General features: G+C 40.9%; 1 protein-coding gene across 2 annotated transcripts; it reads left to right on the top strand.

Moving 5' to 3' along the window:
* The first annotated feature begins 460 nt into the window (after window positions 1–460).
* Window positions 461–7,460, top strand: LOC126533826 (uncharacterized). 2 transcript variants are annotated; one of them, XR_008613086.2, is made up of 5 exons: window positions 461–583; window positions 974–2,296; window positions 3,016–3,099; window positions 4,572–4,673; window positions 7,332–7,460. XR_008613086.2 is itself a non-coding variant. In XM_050181029.2 (5 exons), the coding sequence occupies exons 1-5, from the start codon at window positions 485–487 to the stop codon at window positions 7,337–7,339; spliced, it is 363 nt and encodes a 120-aa protein (XP_050036986.1). In that variant the 5' UTR covers window positions 474–484; the 3' UTR covers window positions 7,340–7,460. The 2 variants fall into 2 exon arrangements, 1 of the variants encoding a protein (XP_050036986.1); XM_050181029.2 differs by having other exon boundaries at window positions 474–583; window positions 974–1,043.
* The last annotated feature ends 9,037 nt before the right edge of the window (window positions 7,461–16,497 follow it).

The raw sequence follows: 16,497 nt of genomic DNA, 5'->3' as shown, positions 1-16,497 counted from the left end.
CTACCGTACACTTTCTCATCCACATATACCAGGTGTCTCAGCGAAGACTTACAATTTTATTTTAAATTTTCTCTAGCAGATGGCACAATTCTAGTCCATGAGCGGGTCTAGCTGAAAAGGCAGACATCACTTGTAAACAAAATTTAGATGCATATGGACTCAAAAATGCACTAATTAAGTTTTTGATTAATCACTTTATGGCCCATATTGCACTTTACAAGTTCTAGCCGGAGAGTTCGCAAGGCGAATCCACTTAGTAGATAATAAATGTGCAGACGCACAAGCTGTATCTATCTGTAATAACATTGGCCTATATAACAAGAAAATGTAATTAACAGGCATCAGCCTTGGGCATGTCAGAACAAACACCTCCAGTCGATAAGAAACAATTGAACATTTATTTCTATAACGAGGTCGGATGATTGCTACTTATCGGAACCATATAGATAAGGCTTTGTAGATAGCAGAGGGAAGGAAGAAATATATGGGCTGTGTACATGCTATGTCATATATCCAAGTGCCTGTGCCGCCCCTGACAAGAGCATTTTACGCGGCAGTAGCCGTCATCGCATTCCGCAGACCGGTGAGTACAACCACTTACGTTCCCGCCAAACTAGCCACTCTCTGCTTTTGATGTTTGTTTCACGCATTCGTGTATTATTGCTGTTTTTGTCGACTCCCGTTCAGTAAGTTTTGTGGAGCAGACCAAAAGTACATTATTCTAAACTTTATTCTAAACTAATAGCGCATATATTTCGAATGGACTGCACAATATTACAATTTTAATGTTTTGCTCAAGGCAAGGGAGAGCATTCTGTACGAAGAATGCATGGAGGGCGGAAGTACTTTATAATTCAGCAAATTATGTGGTGACTAGCTGTGTTATTATCAGCTCCATTAAATGAAGCATTGAATCAATGGCAACAAATTTACCGCGAAAAGGAAGTGAACAAATGCTTTTTTGCTTTTTCAGACAACCATGAAGGGGACACTGCTTGCTTACAGTTTCCTTCTGCTTGGGCTCCTTATCAGTACACCTTCAGGCAAGTGCTCGAAGTCGAGAGCAGGGTCAGATAGTAAATAGGCTTGTATGAACTTCCAGTCTACGAACAGCTCATCCCAAGCAATCCTAATCCACGGCGTCATAAAAAATACAGCAAATATCCGAAATATAGCCTTAGGACATTCCACAACGACGTATATTTCGCCTCGCTTGAACCACAAGGAACTGTAAAATTTTGTTCGCTATGCTTCATAAAACCAGTCATATGCACAGCACGACACTATACACCACAATACCACGTCAGCGATGAATATTTATAAAGCTAGTGTTGTGTAAACTTAGAAGAATAGTGAGAAAATATTTCGGTCTTTTTTAAGTCATTAGCGCTAGTATTTTCTATTAGTTCGGTCATATAGATTTCGATACCACTAGGAGTGTAGGAATAAATATCGGGTATCCACAGATATACTTGCGAACAAGTGTCCTTACTACACGTATTATCACCAGACTGCATGCAATTGCATATGCTTCAATACCGAGCAACGTGTGTCTATAGTTGCAGCGATTGACACGATGGCATAACACTAGCATGTCATCCTCAGTTGATGTCTCAATTTCCTCAAATCATTATATTAAGCAGAAGTGGGACGCATAATTTTAATTGTATTTTTATGTGAACTATAGGAGGCTGCTTATATTCTAACAGTTGATACAAGTAGAAAAATATTAAGAAATAGTGCGCCAACACTACGAACGAAGGAAATTTAGTAACGCTTCCTGGCAATCAGTTTTGATCAGGATTATATAAAGAAGAAACACCCATGAGGCGTATTACATGGTTTTACATGAATGAAGTCTCATTGAAGTTTGTAGAGGTCGATAGACGTTTCCTACCCATGCATCGTTGCATAAGGTGCGCCGACAAATCCGAATGCTGTATACCCACTCATAAATTCTTGCGACTTTAAGAAAAAAACATATTTCGAACATAAACAAACTCAGTCGCAACATAAGAAATATAAAATTTCAGCCTCCGTTAGCTGTATCTATTTTATTCTTTCTGTGTCGAGCATTTTTCAAAGTGTAGCGTAATCGTCTTTAAAATCTTGTAGTGGCTACTTTGGCACCATGGATGGATGGTCGGAAATGTTTTATTGTGTTTGATTGGAACGTGCATTCAGGTCCATCGGAACGTAGCGGGCCACTCACACGACGGGACAGAAAGGCCTAGCCTCTCCGCCACGTCGCGGGCCCGTTGGACTGCCCATAGTTCAGCTTCAAAATCGGGACTGCGTAAGGCAGCCTCCATGTCAAATGAAAACTGTATGTGCACGTTATACGAAAAAAAAGGTTTATTCAAAATAAAGGCAGTGGTGAAGCTCGTAGCAAACAGCAGTTGAGATGCGGGCGCATTATTCTGGAAATGATGCACAAATTTTGCAGCTATCATTATGACTAGGCTACTTGTTGCAACGCCTTTGAAGTGAAACAGCTGCAGAAACTAGAGCACCTACTTCAAGTCTATATATTTTAAATAGGCTTGCTTTGCACAGCAATTCGCACAAATGCAAACATGTTTTACCTGTGTGTCACGCCGAAAGAAATGTCAAACATCTAATACGTCCTCATTTTTTAATAAAACTGAGTGAAATTGGAGCAACCATGGCGCTTCAGCGTGCACAATGCCATTTCTCTGTCTTATTCAGCATTCTAGTGGTGTGCAAAGCATAAATAATATATATATAAGGTTGTACAAATTATCCAAATTATGTAATGTCCTTTAACAAGCAATGTGGACTGAGTATACGTTAGCCGAAGCACCACAATGTAAATACCCATCTGAAATGGTTCTAACACATAAAAAAGATGACTTTTCCATGTTCGTTGCATAGCTCTAGCAAAACTTATCGGCTGCATGTGGTTTACCCGCTTTCAGTAAACTTAATCAGGTAAACATGCTTGTTACACTTAAAGGGTACTATCAATAACAATTCCTATGTTTTCAACTGCAGGCGCTTCTGAGTGTTCCACAGAGTGCCCAAGCGGACAACAGTTTTCCTGCTTCAGCTTCCAAGGAACTTGCTCGTGTACTTGCTGTACGACCTTTAATGCCAAATGTATCTTCGTTCACAAAACTCGAATGCAATTCAAAACTTTGCATTTGCCACATTCGATCTATAATGTGGACCCATATGGCTTGAAAACTTTTATACCCATAAGAAATAGTACTGGTCTTAGAATTCAAAAAATGTTTGTCATGCCTATAAAAGATGCATGCACAAAATTGCATAACACGCCTATGAATCATTTTGTAACGACGAACATCATGGACTTTCACAAAGTCCGTTCGCTTGCGCAATTGTGCGCCAGACATCTAATTATAGTCATTTTTTTCTGTTTGGCGTGTGGTTTGGTTGTGTGGTTGTGGCGTGTGGTTTCTCACGGTGTTTCTCATTTATGTGACCATAATAACTAAAACAATTCCGCCGGCATGAATATTCATGAAATCCCTATCACAATGTCACGGTAAGCTTGTTCTAGAACAGTTGAATGGGAGTACATTTGTGGCCGCAAGGCCATGGTAGTTTTAAAAAGCACATTTGATTTTTAGCTGACATAACTTTCTTCAAACGACAAAATAAAATTACATATTAGATAGACGCGTCGTAAAAATGCGGAAACAACTGCAACAAATTATCATATTTTGTCCTGAATTTGCATAACTGGAAATTTTGGGCTATGCAGAGGTTATGCCACACGCAGACAGAGGGGAAGGAAAGCTATTTAAGAGGATAGCGTAATGTTAAAGAAAAAGGCCGTTCGCCATCAAGCCAGCACGTTTATCAAATTGGCAGACTAGACAGGATATCGGACAGTGTATTGATATGCATAGTAGACATCGTCATTGTCACAAAAGTGGTCAAGGTTGATACGTTCGGGAGGCAGAAACAAGGAAAGATAACGCTCTATAGCATAGCAAGTGGTACGGCTTGTATACGTTAAAAAAGGTGTAGTTTTTGCAATATATGTGAGACGTTTTTATTGGCTGAGGACTGATTCTGAGGCAACAGTCGCTATTATTCAAACACGTTATCAGATTAGTATTTTTACCAAATATGCCAAATTAGGAAGAAATGCTCTGAATTTTTTCATGACGTTGCAATGCTCAATTTACCTAATTTAGTTGCATTTGCGTTATTACTTGCTTTATATGGAGCAGTATTCAAGACAGAGCATTGCTAGCATGCCTCTATATGAGACCGCAAGAAAATAAATGCACCATTTCAGACGTAATTGCGAATTCCATGTGCGTGTTAAAATTACACTGATAAATATCATTCTATTTGTGCTCCTGAGGTTCTCGTTTTGATTTAAGAATTGAGGCGAGCCACACTGACTCACACTATATATAAATTTCGGTGTGTGGCTATGAGTGTACTCTGACAGACGAAAGTGGCATTCCTAACTACGATTCAACAATGTCATCATCAATAATCACGGCCTTCACAAACTCTGCCCCTTAAAAGCACAATTAATATTTATTATCTATTCGTGTAATTCGTTGCAGTGGAAAACTCCAACCCCTGCGAATATCTTCGGGGCAACACTTGTCCCGAAGGATATTTCCGCAGGTGCGTCAGTGACTCTCAGGGATGTACTTGCAGATGCGGTAAGTTTTCGTTTGACACCCGTGATAAGAATTGCCGGTTCAGTCATGGGATCTAGAAGGCATAGAAAGGGTATAAATTGTCCCCCCCCCCCCCATATTGCGATACCGCACTGGAATCTCTGAACTGAGTACAGTTGATGATGCTGAAACAAGATCTCTTTATTACTCTGCTGCGTATAGGTTGAGAAACACCTAGCGTAACATTGAGAGCACTTTTCATTAGTACTCATCAGCGTTCTTTGTCAATATTCAGTTGCTGTTGCTGACTTACCTGCGGATCTTGCCACGGATACAGACGCGGTATATGCATACCCGCAAACAATTATAGTGTGAAACCCATGACAGATTTTGGCAACATTTTAGTGTACACTTGTATATTCACAACATAAATGTGTTCACTACGCTATTTGTTTAATTGTTATGAGCATTTTCTCCTTGCTGTAATTACTTCATCAGTAACCTGTATAGAATAAGTGTAGTCGTATTTGCTGGCATTCTTTTTCAGACAATTTATAGGTTCAGCGCTTTCTTGCTACATGCTTGGCTTGACTCCTAGAGATAGCGAGCAGGACTTAAGAGGAATCTTTAGCTTGGGTCCAACTACGACGCGGCGTATTCAAATACATGCAAAACGCAAAAACGTTTTTCTTAGTATACCGATGAACCGATTTTAATGAAATTTGCTCCATTTAAACGAGAAAGTTAAATTCGAATGACTGTTGCAAGTGGAGTTTTGATTTAGGGCCTGCATTTTATTGAAGGAATTTTAAAATATACGAAGTTCGAAAAATATAGAAGCACGATGTTTACACGTTAATAGCTCTGCATCAAGAACAGACATCGTGATTTCGGCAGCCATTATATCATTCAACCAGATAACGGCAGCCATTATATCCTTCAAAGCGGACAAATTCGATATGTCAATTTATATATTACGGGAACTTGTTAGGTTGGATACAAGGGTTTGGCAAAAGCTGCATTTACACATTACAAAATTTTTTGAGATTCGTCTGTAACATATCATTTTTGTCCGCTTTAGATGTACTATGAGATGCAATTCACAGAATTGTGTAATCGGTTTCTATTGCTGAGTTACGGACTTGTAAACTTGTTGGTTTCATTTTCTCAAAATTTGCGATTTTTGCCAATTTTAAGTAAAATATTGACGTGCTAAATCGAAAAGTCGAAACCAACACTCAATAGATTTCAAGTTTTCCTTTTAAATGCAACAAACTTCGTTAAGTTTAGTGCAGTGGTTGCGGAGAAAAAGGAAGTCTCCTTTTAGAAATATTTAAATAGGAGCACCCAATCTAAACATTCCTCTTACTGGTGAGATGAAGGCCCAGATAAGAGATTAAACACGAAGTACAACAAAAAATGCAGAGAGAAATTAATGTATAAATTCCACAATATTATCGCCTTGGGGCACATGGTAGACTGCAGACACGTTAAAAAAAGTAGTTCGACCCGAAGGATAAGCATAGCAAGCGATAGCAAGGCTTTAGCGACATACTCATTTGGTCACACCCTGTTCTGTCACACCCTGGGTCATGCCCCATAGCCAGTAAGTAAATTCAAACACATGACCTCGTGCTAAGCACGAGGTCATGTGTTTGAATTCGGGCCACATACCCTTGGGCGCGATATGAAAAAAAAAGGCGCTTTTATACATAAATTTAGCTGCACGCTTAAGAACCATGGAAGTTATTTATTTCGGAGCCGCACCCCCCCCCCCCCCCCTCACGTGCTTCAGATTAGGCCGAGGTACTGCCACATAAAACCGTAGTGTAAGAAGGTTCTTATAGCGACCGTTGTTAGAATACGCTGCAGGAGGCTTGGCTGCTTGTATCTTATGGCTCTACACATGATGGACTAGCCGCCCGATGGCCTTGACTACAATTACGTTGCAGCTTAAATTATGAAGGATTGCTTTAGTTGAGGCCTCAAAGTATTATTTCTCAAATTTATTAGAACAGGTAAGGAATGCTTATTCATGCATGCTGCCACTCAAATATATGTACTTTTTATTAAAGTTGAGAAATGTGAGTACGGCTAAAAGAGGTGAGAAACAATTAGAAGCAATGAGATCGGAAAACAATGTAACAACTAGGAAGCTAGTAGATTTGCTTAGTAGTACCTCCGTTGTTCATTTTTCTTGGCGTGAGTAGGTCGACTTCGAGGAAAATAAACACATGAGCTTCAAATATGCATGCTTATTCCGATATATCCAGTGGCTCATGGAGTGCCACTGATGGAATTCGCAGTCTAGATATTATTGCAAATAATATTACTTGATGTAGGCTAGTTTATGAAATCGGTAACTTTTCCTGCAACATATTGTGATTAAAAGTTGTCACTTCTCAACCACTTCTTGCATACATTTAGAAATTCTCTTCTTTATTGACGGAATCAATGAAAAGAACCATCACACAAAGAAACCACGAATAAAACTGCAAATCCATCATTACACTGCAATAAGCAAGTTAAAATTTGTGAGCCAATGTTAGCTACCTCGGACTAAATATAACACGGGTGCGTCGCAATAGCTATGAAGCACGTGCATTGTCAAATTTTCGTGAACCTGGACAAACGAGACACTGCATGTGTTTTCATATTACGTGGTAAGTGACAAAACTTTTTTGTATTATTTTTTTCCAGATCTATAATGAATGCCTTGGTCCAGGTGTCCGTCGGCCGTCTACATGGTATCGATTCTTGATGAGACAAGACTATTCGACGACCTAACGAGAAACCAAGAAAATAAATTGTGCATCGTTGCTCGTTCCATCGACGTCATTTTTTTCTTCGTCAGTCTGTCGTAAACATATTATCGCCACCAATCGTGGTTATGCCACCGTTGTCATTCCATCATTGTCAGATAGACACTATCTGCAACATTTGTAAGACCGTCGTGGTCGTGCCATCACCGCCAATCCAGTTCCGTCATCGTACTTTGGCCATGTCGTTTCATACAGGTTTGATGACAAGTAATCATCCACCGGCATTGTCCTGATTCCATTGACATGCCATCATCGGCAGTTCAACGTCGTCAAACAGTTGTCCTTATGGATACGTTGTGATACATTCGCGGTGCCATCAGGGTCGTTGCATCAGCGTTATCCTGACTTCGACGTCAGACTCTCGCTATGCCGTCATGATCATGCAGTCTTCGTCACGCTAGCCTTTTATCATCGCCATCTTAGTGTCGTTATTGCATAACATAGCAAAACAGAATGGTTGAGCAAGTAACTTCAATGAAATCCTGCAACTGCCCTACAAGGAATAAACGTCTATCATACGTTACACGTTACCTGTTTTAACACTCTAAATCTAAGCGAAGTGCCTAGCACAGTTCATGGCGGAGAGTAGAGAAAGAAACAGGCCACGTGTAACAACAAAATAAAAAAAAATATGCAGCATGAGGAGCTTGTTTCCAAAGGAGATACGAAATTTAAACTCTCCGTACATGTCACGAGAAGGAACTCTCCTATCTTCAATAAAAATGACATCGTTGCCTCCATTCGTCTTCCTCAAGCCGCGGAAAAACTATGAGCACTTCAAGTTACGCATCTAACCTGTCCGAAAAAATGTTGTATAACATTCATTTACCACTCATATTCCTATACAACACCATTATATTACCTCTCAGATCACCCCCATTTCCGCTAAATATATATTTCATGATTGATCTTGATTCGTTTATAAAGTGTGGTAGCAGGTATTTAACATTTATAAACGCTTCTGACACATTCTTATTTTGGCATAAAATTAAGATATTTATGTGAGGCATTACCACGTTTACACTTAAGATTGAACACATATAAGCCAACTGTTCAAAATGAACGCACTCATCGCATATATAAATATATTCTGTGGTGATACTACTAAAAAACATGGTCTCATTAAGAGGTGTGTCTTAGTGGGAGACTTCAAATTAGTTAGCCGCAGTTAAACTCGTCACCATGAGCTGACCAGCTCAACTCGATATCTACTCAGCTACATCGACAGGTACCGCAGATGTTCAACAAAATGTATGCCTGTTTGGAAGCTGTGCCAAACATGTGTTCCTTTTTTTATTGCTTAAGCCGCGCATCTGCATCAAGAGCCAATCTTTTAGGGGAGGATATTTTTCGGGCGGTACGCACACATTTTCAGCCACCTAAAACGAAATAAAGCTGCAAGTGCCGTACACAGTCTCTATTTTTCTTGATAAGGAACACGTAGTCCTTTTCTTATCTGTTAATGCCTGCGTCGGCAGCCTTGCCACGAGAGAGAACAATCGAGTGACAATATAAACTCGAGGCATGTGGATGCCCGTGCTCGCAACCTTAGAACAAACACGGACAGCTGCGCGTGCATTATTGATAGCAGACGACGGCATTTCCTTTGTACGAAGAATAGGACTCTCTTCAGTTGCTCGTGTTTGCGCAGATAGTGCGCCTTCTGGACACAAGCTGTGTACAATCAAGGAGGAACATTTATACATGTACGAGACCAAAATATCAGGCGCCGGAATTCTTTCGCTGACTCACTCATCACATGGCCCGCTGCAGTTATTGAATTCAGATAGTTCAGGCGGCCTATGTTTTTAATTGTCCTGATGTTGCCGATTGCTGTGTAAGTTCACTAAAGGACAGATTGTCGACTGTGAAGAAGCACCTTATTCGTAAATTACTGAAGTTCATTGGTAAGGTTAGAAAAATAGCGGCACGAGGTCGCAGGATCAAATCCCGGTCGCGGCAGGGGGTGAAATGGAGGAACGCCCGTGTACCGTACATTGGAGTTACGTTAAGAATCCGCTGATGGTCAAAATCAATATGCAGTCTCCCACTACGGCGTATCTCATAATCAAACAGTGCTTTCGGCACGTAAAACCCAAGAATTCACTCCATTGAAATAGCGTAACCCTTCTAGGAAGTTATTCAGTTTATTAAGAGAATTACGCGTGTAAAGGCGCATATTTGTTGAAGTTAGACCATTGAATTACCGTTTGTTATGCCATCGCATATTTCCACAGAGTAATCAGCCGTTAATCAGCATATTTGCAGCTGCAATATAGGTGGCTGTACTTATACAAAAGTATTCGTCATATTTGTGCTGTCTTCAGCGGTGCCAAGTGCCTGCTTCCTCTCCTGCCACCGGAGCCATCCTTCAGAGCAGCTACAGAGAATGAAAGTGGCGGGATGGGAGAAGGAGGGTCCTTCCCACTCAGTATGTAAACCTTGGGACTCATCAAGAATATCGCGCGCCTAAATTAATGTTATATTTGCAGGCATGCGCATACGAACCCGCTCCGAAATTCGGCCTTGTGAGAACACGCCTCCGTTGCATCGCGCCTTTGTATTGGCGTTGAAAGTCGGATCACCAACGACCTCAAGATAGCCAAGGGAACATTTGCGCTTGAATAGGTACCAAATAGTGCTAAATTAGATGGGCCAACTGATGTCAGCTTTATTGTAAAACTGTGTCGGTGGCAGCTCATACTGCTAGGCCGTCGATTACACATGCCACAACTGGAGCATGACACATTCATTCAAGCGCGAAAGCTAGATATGTGAATTGTCACTTAAAATATTTCGTTAGCTATCGTTTGTGCTTCCTTGACAAACTGACAATCACTCAGTACCATGTCTCGCTGGGCGAGCTGGTACATAATAAGAGGGTAGGAAACACCCTAAAACAAAACAGCCAGCTTACTGTTTACATAGGCGCGATTTATACACCTATTGATGTAAATGAAGGGTCTGTGTAAATGTTTAGATGCACAGTTACGAAGATAGCAAAAGTTAGCAAACAGAATGGACTGTCGCACAGATATACTATATAGATAACCTTAAAATTGGCCTTCTCAATTAAAACGTAATCTGCAGATATTGATGCAGCACTCTTAGTAAATATACTTCTGTTAACACTGGTCTCATTGACTTTCGTTTTCTTCCGAAGATGTGAAAGCATAGTGTTCCTGTAACAAAACAACATAGACCATCAGGAAAGATCACTGCCTGATAATTGCTTAAGTATTCATTACAGGAAGCGCCCGCTGTGACACGTACAAGGCCTTCAGGAGAACGGCTTCTTTCTTAGGCAGATTCAATGGTCTACATAGGGATGCTTGACCTTGGTGCTGTGAAACACTAGCCACCCGTAAATAATTAATGTAAACTGCGATAGCCTCTCACAATACTGTACAAGAGGCCTAAAACCAAAATGCTGACCGTCAGACCTAAATGTAGCCTAGAATGAAAACATTGCCGTGGACACAAAGGGAAGGGTATTTTAGAAGGGGTTCATAACTATTATTTCAACAGTCTAGCGAGCATTTCTTACGTATATGTACATATGTCATTTGCTTGTTTCCTTACAATAAATCGTATGATTTTCTCAGCGACATGTAGAGCCAGCATTTCTTAATGCTACAAACAAAAATATTACCTAATGTGATCATTGCACCGCCATAGTTCTTAAGGTAAAGTAATGCACACGTGAAGGCACGCCTTCTTATCGTGCGTCCGATTCTGTAGCACAGCGTACCTCACGGTACTGTCAAGTAAAAACGTCCACATATGTATTCGAAAATAACCTTACTAAACAATTGAAGCTTATTTAGTCACCAGACTGCAACGTTCATAAGTTTCAGTTGATGCAATAGCGCCGGCAGTACCTTTCCTGCACATGCGATATGTGCCTATCCAAGGCCATGCGTCCATTTTTCTTCAAGTCTGCATTTAACTCCCTCTTTGATAAATAGTCCTTTGTTCTTAGGACTGGACGCTATGGCGGCCAGATACTCTTTCCAACCACTCAGTTTCTAATCGTGCAGATGCCACGCACTTCGGAAGTCGCTTTGAGCAAAGCCGCCGTTACCCGGCGATACGGAAGTGACGCATCTCTCGAAAAGAGACGTCTAGCGGACTTCAGTGAACAACGCGCCACGCTACTGTTAGCCCCGGCAGCGGCGACAGGCCACACCAAGCCAGCACTGATCACATCACTTAAACCTTCAGAAGCGGTAGCGCTCTCGCGCGGCAGCTAATGCGACCTAAGCAGCTCGTTGGCATTCGGTAATAAAAATGCCAGCAAGCTCCGTTTTGCGAAAGTAAGCGCCCTGCGTGATGAATATCCACCGACCAGAGAAACGGCCATACGAGCCAATGAAAACTATTCACTTTTAAAATAAAGCTGTGTGCGCACGACCGCACGTCTTTTTTCTGTGTCAGTGCTCACGGGGCGCAATGTTCCCATGTGCGCTTCTAATAAAGAGATTCCGCATGTGCACTGAAATACAATGGAACAAAAGAAACGACGGGTATTTCGACGCCAGACTGTCGCATTCATCTATTTGAATCGAAACAATACTACCGGCGCTGCTATTTTTTTTTTTTTTTTTTTGCTTTGCGGGCGCTGCTTGAGCTTTTCCAACTGCATGGCACACCCACATTTCTTGGGGAAAAGTACGGGTGATTTCCGTTGCGTAGAAGAGGATAATGACAAAAACAAGCTTTTCTCACGGATTCGGTGCTTTGTTAATCATTAGTTTTTATTGTAATATACAATGAAGTAAGAGAGAACCTAAGAAAAGTATATTCGATTGTGTGTAGGAATGCCCTCTGGTCAGGTCAGATTAACCTTAGGAACAGAACAGAGCACATTGAAACAAACGGAGTTTCGACATCTGTACCGATCTCTTCTTCACAAAGGGTATCTAACTAGCTAGAAAGTTCATGGCGGGAGCCGAAGTACTTGAAAAGTGCGCTCGGGGGAAGCTAGTGCAGTTGTTCGCACCCGAATGCAAAAATTACCTCTTGAGAGGCCATAAAGCACCGCAACTCGCCTTTATTCAAGAAAAAACAAGTGGAAAGGCTGTGGAGCAGTACGCGGAATAGATAATATCCTCATACGACTGAAAATGGTCAGGGCGTTATTGAAGGTATAAGCGAGGCATTTGATCCTAATGTGCCTCAGAATGTCCTGTGCTGTGCCCTGCGGGATCCAGAGCACATTCTTGTTCAGTGGTGTGTGTCGTCCTACGGAAAAATGGATGCTGCCAGCCAACGACACCGCAGCGGCCTGATTCGCCGATTAGTGTTACTCGGAAATCGGTACCAGTGGGCAGCTCTCTCCACCTCCGCCCCACTTTCCTGACTCTGCGAGACTGAGTCAATGTAGGCGTTTCGTTATTATTTTGAATAAATACTAATACCCCCACGCAGGTTATTGGAACCTCAGATTGCTTGGCGTGAGTTTCGCCCTCAAATGAGAGATGGACGTCGCAACGCTCCAGTGCTGGGAGCGAGACGAGTGACAGTGCTGCGTCGGACAGCAAGGGGAAGTGAATTAGTTGACGCAGAATGGCGGGAAATGTGAATTGCCGTGGACTGACATGTCAAGGAGTCGCAACAAAATGACAAAGAACTGCATTGGTTTTTCTTTGTGTATGGGCACCATAACAGAGCCCACAAGACAAAGAAATGGACAATGTCGATAGACAGGTTTTTTTCTTGGAAGAATTGAGTTACATATATTTTACTATGGTCGCTGTGAAAAGACCGCATGATTGATTGACTAGTGGAAGACTCAACAAAAAAATCGCCTACTGTGTCCCACCTTAACCAAAATATTCCTCGCAATTGCAGCCACAGGCGCAAATTATGAAATAAGTAAGAGTGCATGTAATTAAATTTTTCAAAACCAGAAGACATGCTTAAAGGAGAGTCGTTGGAGAAACTGAATAAAATGTTTGTGCTTCGAGCCACTTTGAATAATGTTCCTTTTTGCTGTGTCTTACCCGTAAACATTTAATGCAAGTACAAACAAAAAACTTATATGAAACTAAAAATTACAGGAACAAAATGTTTTGTGAACTATATAGCGAATTATTTATAGAACATACGCTCACAACATATGTTTCGGGCGAAGCTTTAATTCCTACGTTACCGCGAAAAAATGGCCAATCTTTATAGGTTCACCACAACAAATAATATCCCAGCACACATTGCAGCATGGCATATTGTGCGTAACAAAATGCTCTTTCCAAAAACATACGTTGCCAAACAAAACATTCATTATGTAAAACATAAACATTCTAAAAAACGTCATCTTTACAGCCATTTGATAAAAACAACAATAAAGAACACGATATGTACAGAAACATTAACATCAAAGGAAATTCAGAATATGCATTTCAAAGGTAAATAACCAAGGAACAGTGTCTGAAAAGATAAGTGCCGAGTACCCTGGCGTTCTTCGGATACAGAAAAGAAACTAAGGACAGTTCATCGCGCAAGTCATGCGGTGAAGCAGTTCCTGGCTTCTGTGAAACATAATTGCACTCCGCACTTTTCCCAGAAAATGTCTGGTTTTGGTACAACTTTACGGCCCTCGTAACACATTTTTCACTTCCGCCTTTTCGGCATCTACTGAGGATGGTCCGATGCGAAGTCTCATGAACGTACTTTTCCAGTTCGTCTAGTTATGCACTTCTTCCGCAACCGATCGCTCTCTTGGACGCACAAGACTGTGCGTCCAATCATATCTGTTTGCATTTTTGCAGATTCTCTTTATCAATTATGTAGGGAAGAAGAGTTTCAGTTTCAGTGTATTATTCTTTAAATACAGGGAATTGGTAAGATACAATATACAGACAAGGGTCCCAAAGTCAGAGACTGCAATGGGACCCTCGGATATTAATAACAATGTAGAGATACATTACAGAGGAGCAACTTAACTAAAAAACGAACACGATCGCGAAAATACAACATTGAAAAACAATATAAAAGAAAACAAATTGTATGTATATAAACCTATAGTGCATTAAAAAACTGTCAATACATACAAATGAGAAATGTACTTTAATGAATACGCACACTTAGTTTCACATATAAAACACACGATTGCGGAATCAGGGTGTAGACGAGCCGTATGTAAAAATACTGAAAGATATCTATAGCGGCTCCACAGCCACCGTAGTCCTCCATAAAGAAAGCAACAAAATCCCAATAAAGAAAGGCGTCAGGCAGGGAGATACGATCTCTCCGATGCTATTCACAGCGTGTTTACAGGGGGTATTCAGAGACCTGGATTGGGAAGAATTGGGGATAAGAGTTAATGGAGAATACCTTAGTAACTTGCGATTCGCTGATGATATTGCCTTGCTTAGTAACTCAGGGGACCAACTGCAATGCATGCTCACTGACCTGGAGAAGCAAAGCCGAAGGGTGGGTCTAAAAATTAATCTGCAGAAAACTAAAGTAATGTTTAACAGTCTCGCAAGGGAACAGCAGTTTACAATAGGTCCCTTACAATTCCCTTACCAATTCCTTACCAATTCCCTTACCAATTCCCTTACAATTCCCTTACCACTGGAAGTGGTAAGGGAATACATCTACTTAGGACAGGTAGTGACTGCGGATCCGGATCATGAGACTGAAATAATCAGAAGAATAAGAATGGGCTGGGGTGCGTTTGGCAGGCATTCTCAGATCATGAACAGCAGGTTGCCATTATCCCTCAAGAGGAAAGTTTATAACAGCTGTGTCTTACCAGTACTCACGTACGGGGCAGAAACCTGGAGGCTTACGAAAAGGGCTCTACTTAAATTGAGGACGACGCAACGAGCTATGGAAAGAAGAATGATAGGTGTAACATTAAGGGATAAGAAAAGAGCAGATTGGGTGAGGGAACAAACGCGAGTTAATGATATCTTAGTTGAAATCAAGAAAAAGAAATGGGCATGGGCAGGACACGTAATGAGGCGGGAAGATAACCGATGGTCATTAAGAGTTACGGAATGGATTCCAAGGGAAGGAAAGCGTAGCAGAGGGCGGCAGAAAGTTAGATGGGCGGATGAGATTAAGAAGTTTGCAGGGACAACATGGCCACAATTAGTACATGACCGGGGTTGTTGGAGAAGTATGGGAGAGGCCTTTGCCCTGCAGTGGGCGTAACCAGGCTGATGATGATGATGATGATGATAAAACAGCTTAAGGGCATGAGTAAATGGATGAAAGGATGAAGATTTAATGCTAAGGGGTAAACCATTCCACAGAATTATAGCAGCGAATAATGACGTCATTTTTCCTTAGAATGAACCATAGGTAGTGGAAAACTAGAGTTACGTACAAACCTGGTATTATTGTTATGAATGAGGTGCCTGGGATCAATGAATTGGTATGAGAGCTGGTTTATAAGTAATTTATAAAACAGAATTATTAGGGTATACTTAAACAAGTTCGTAACAACAAGGATGTTATTTTCACGAAGTACAGGAGTAGCACTCGGGAAAAGCCCACTGTTAGTTATAATGCGTATTGCTTGTTTTTGTAAGTGCTGAAAGACGAGATATGACGGTTATATGTTTTCCCCAGGAAACAATGCCATAATTAATGTGACTGCTAATGAAGGAGAACTATTATGTTAATATTGCGTCTTTAGATAAATATGGTCTTGATTTGATTAATGCTCTAATACCGAAGGTACACTTTTGCTTAATGAAGTTAATGTGCTGAGAAAACTTAAGGTTAGAATCTAATTTGATGCCCAAAAATTATACACAGTCGGAGACGGGAATGTGATGGCCATCTAGAGTTATCTCAGGCAAGCCAGGTAGTATTCTTTGGCTAGATCGAAAAATCATGAACTGAGTTTTTGAAGGGTTTATAATTAACTGATTGGACCAACACCAAGCAGCAATATGGTCAAGCTCATTGTTTAGTTTAAGGATTAAGGTTGTTAAAGAATTGTTACGCAATGAGATAGTAGTATCTTCTGCGTATAGTACACAATGTGCAGACTTAGGACAAGTGGGTAAATCAATAATATAAACAGA

Source organism: Dermacentor andersoni, chromosome 7 (genome assembly GCF_023375885.2).
Source record: "Dermacentor andersoni chromosome 7, qqDerAnde1_hic_scaffold, whole genome shotgun sequence".
Lineage (NCBI taxonomy): Eukaryota > Metazoa > Arthropoda > Arachnida > Ixodida > Ixodidae > Dermacentor > Dermacentor andersoni.
The sequence above is the reverse complement of the archived record's forward strand: the minus strand, read 5'-3'. Positions and strand labels throughout refer to the sequence as shown.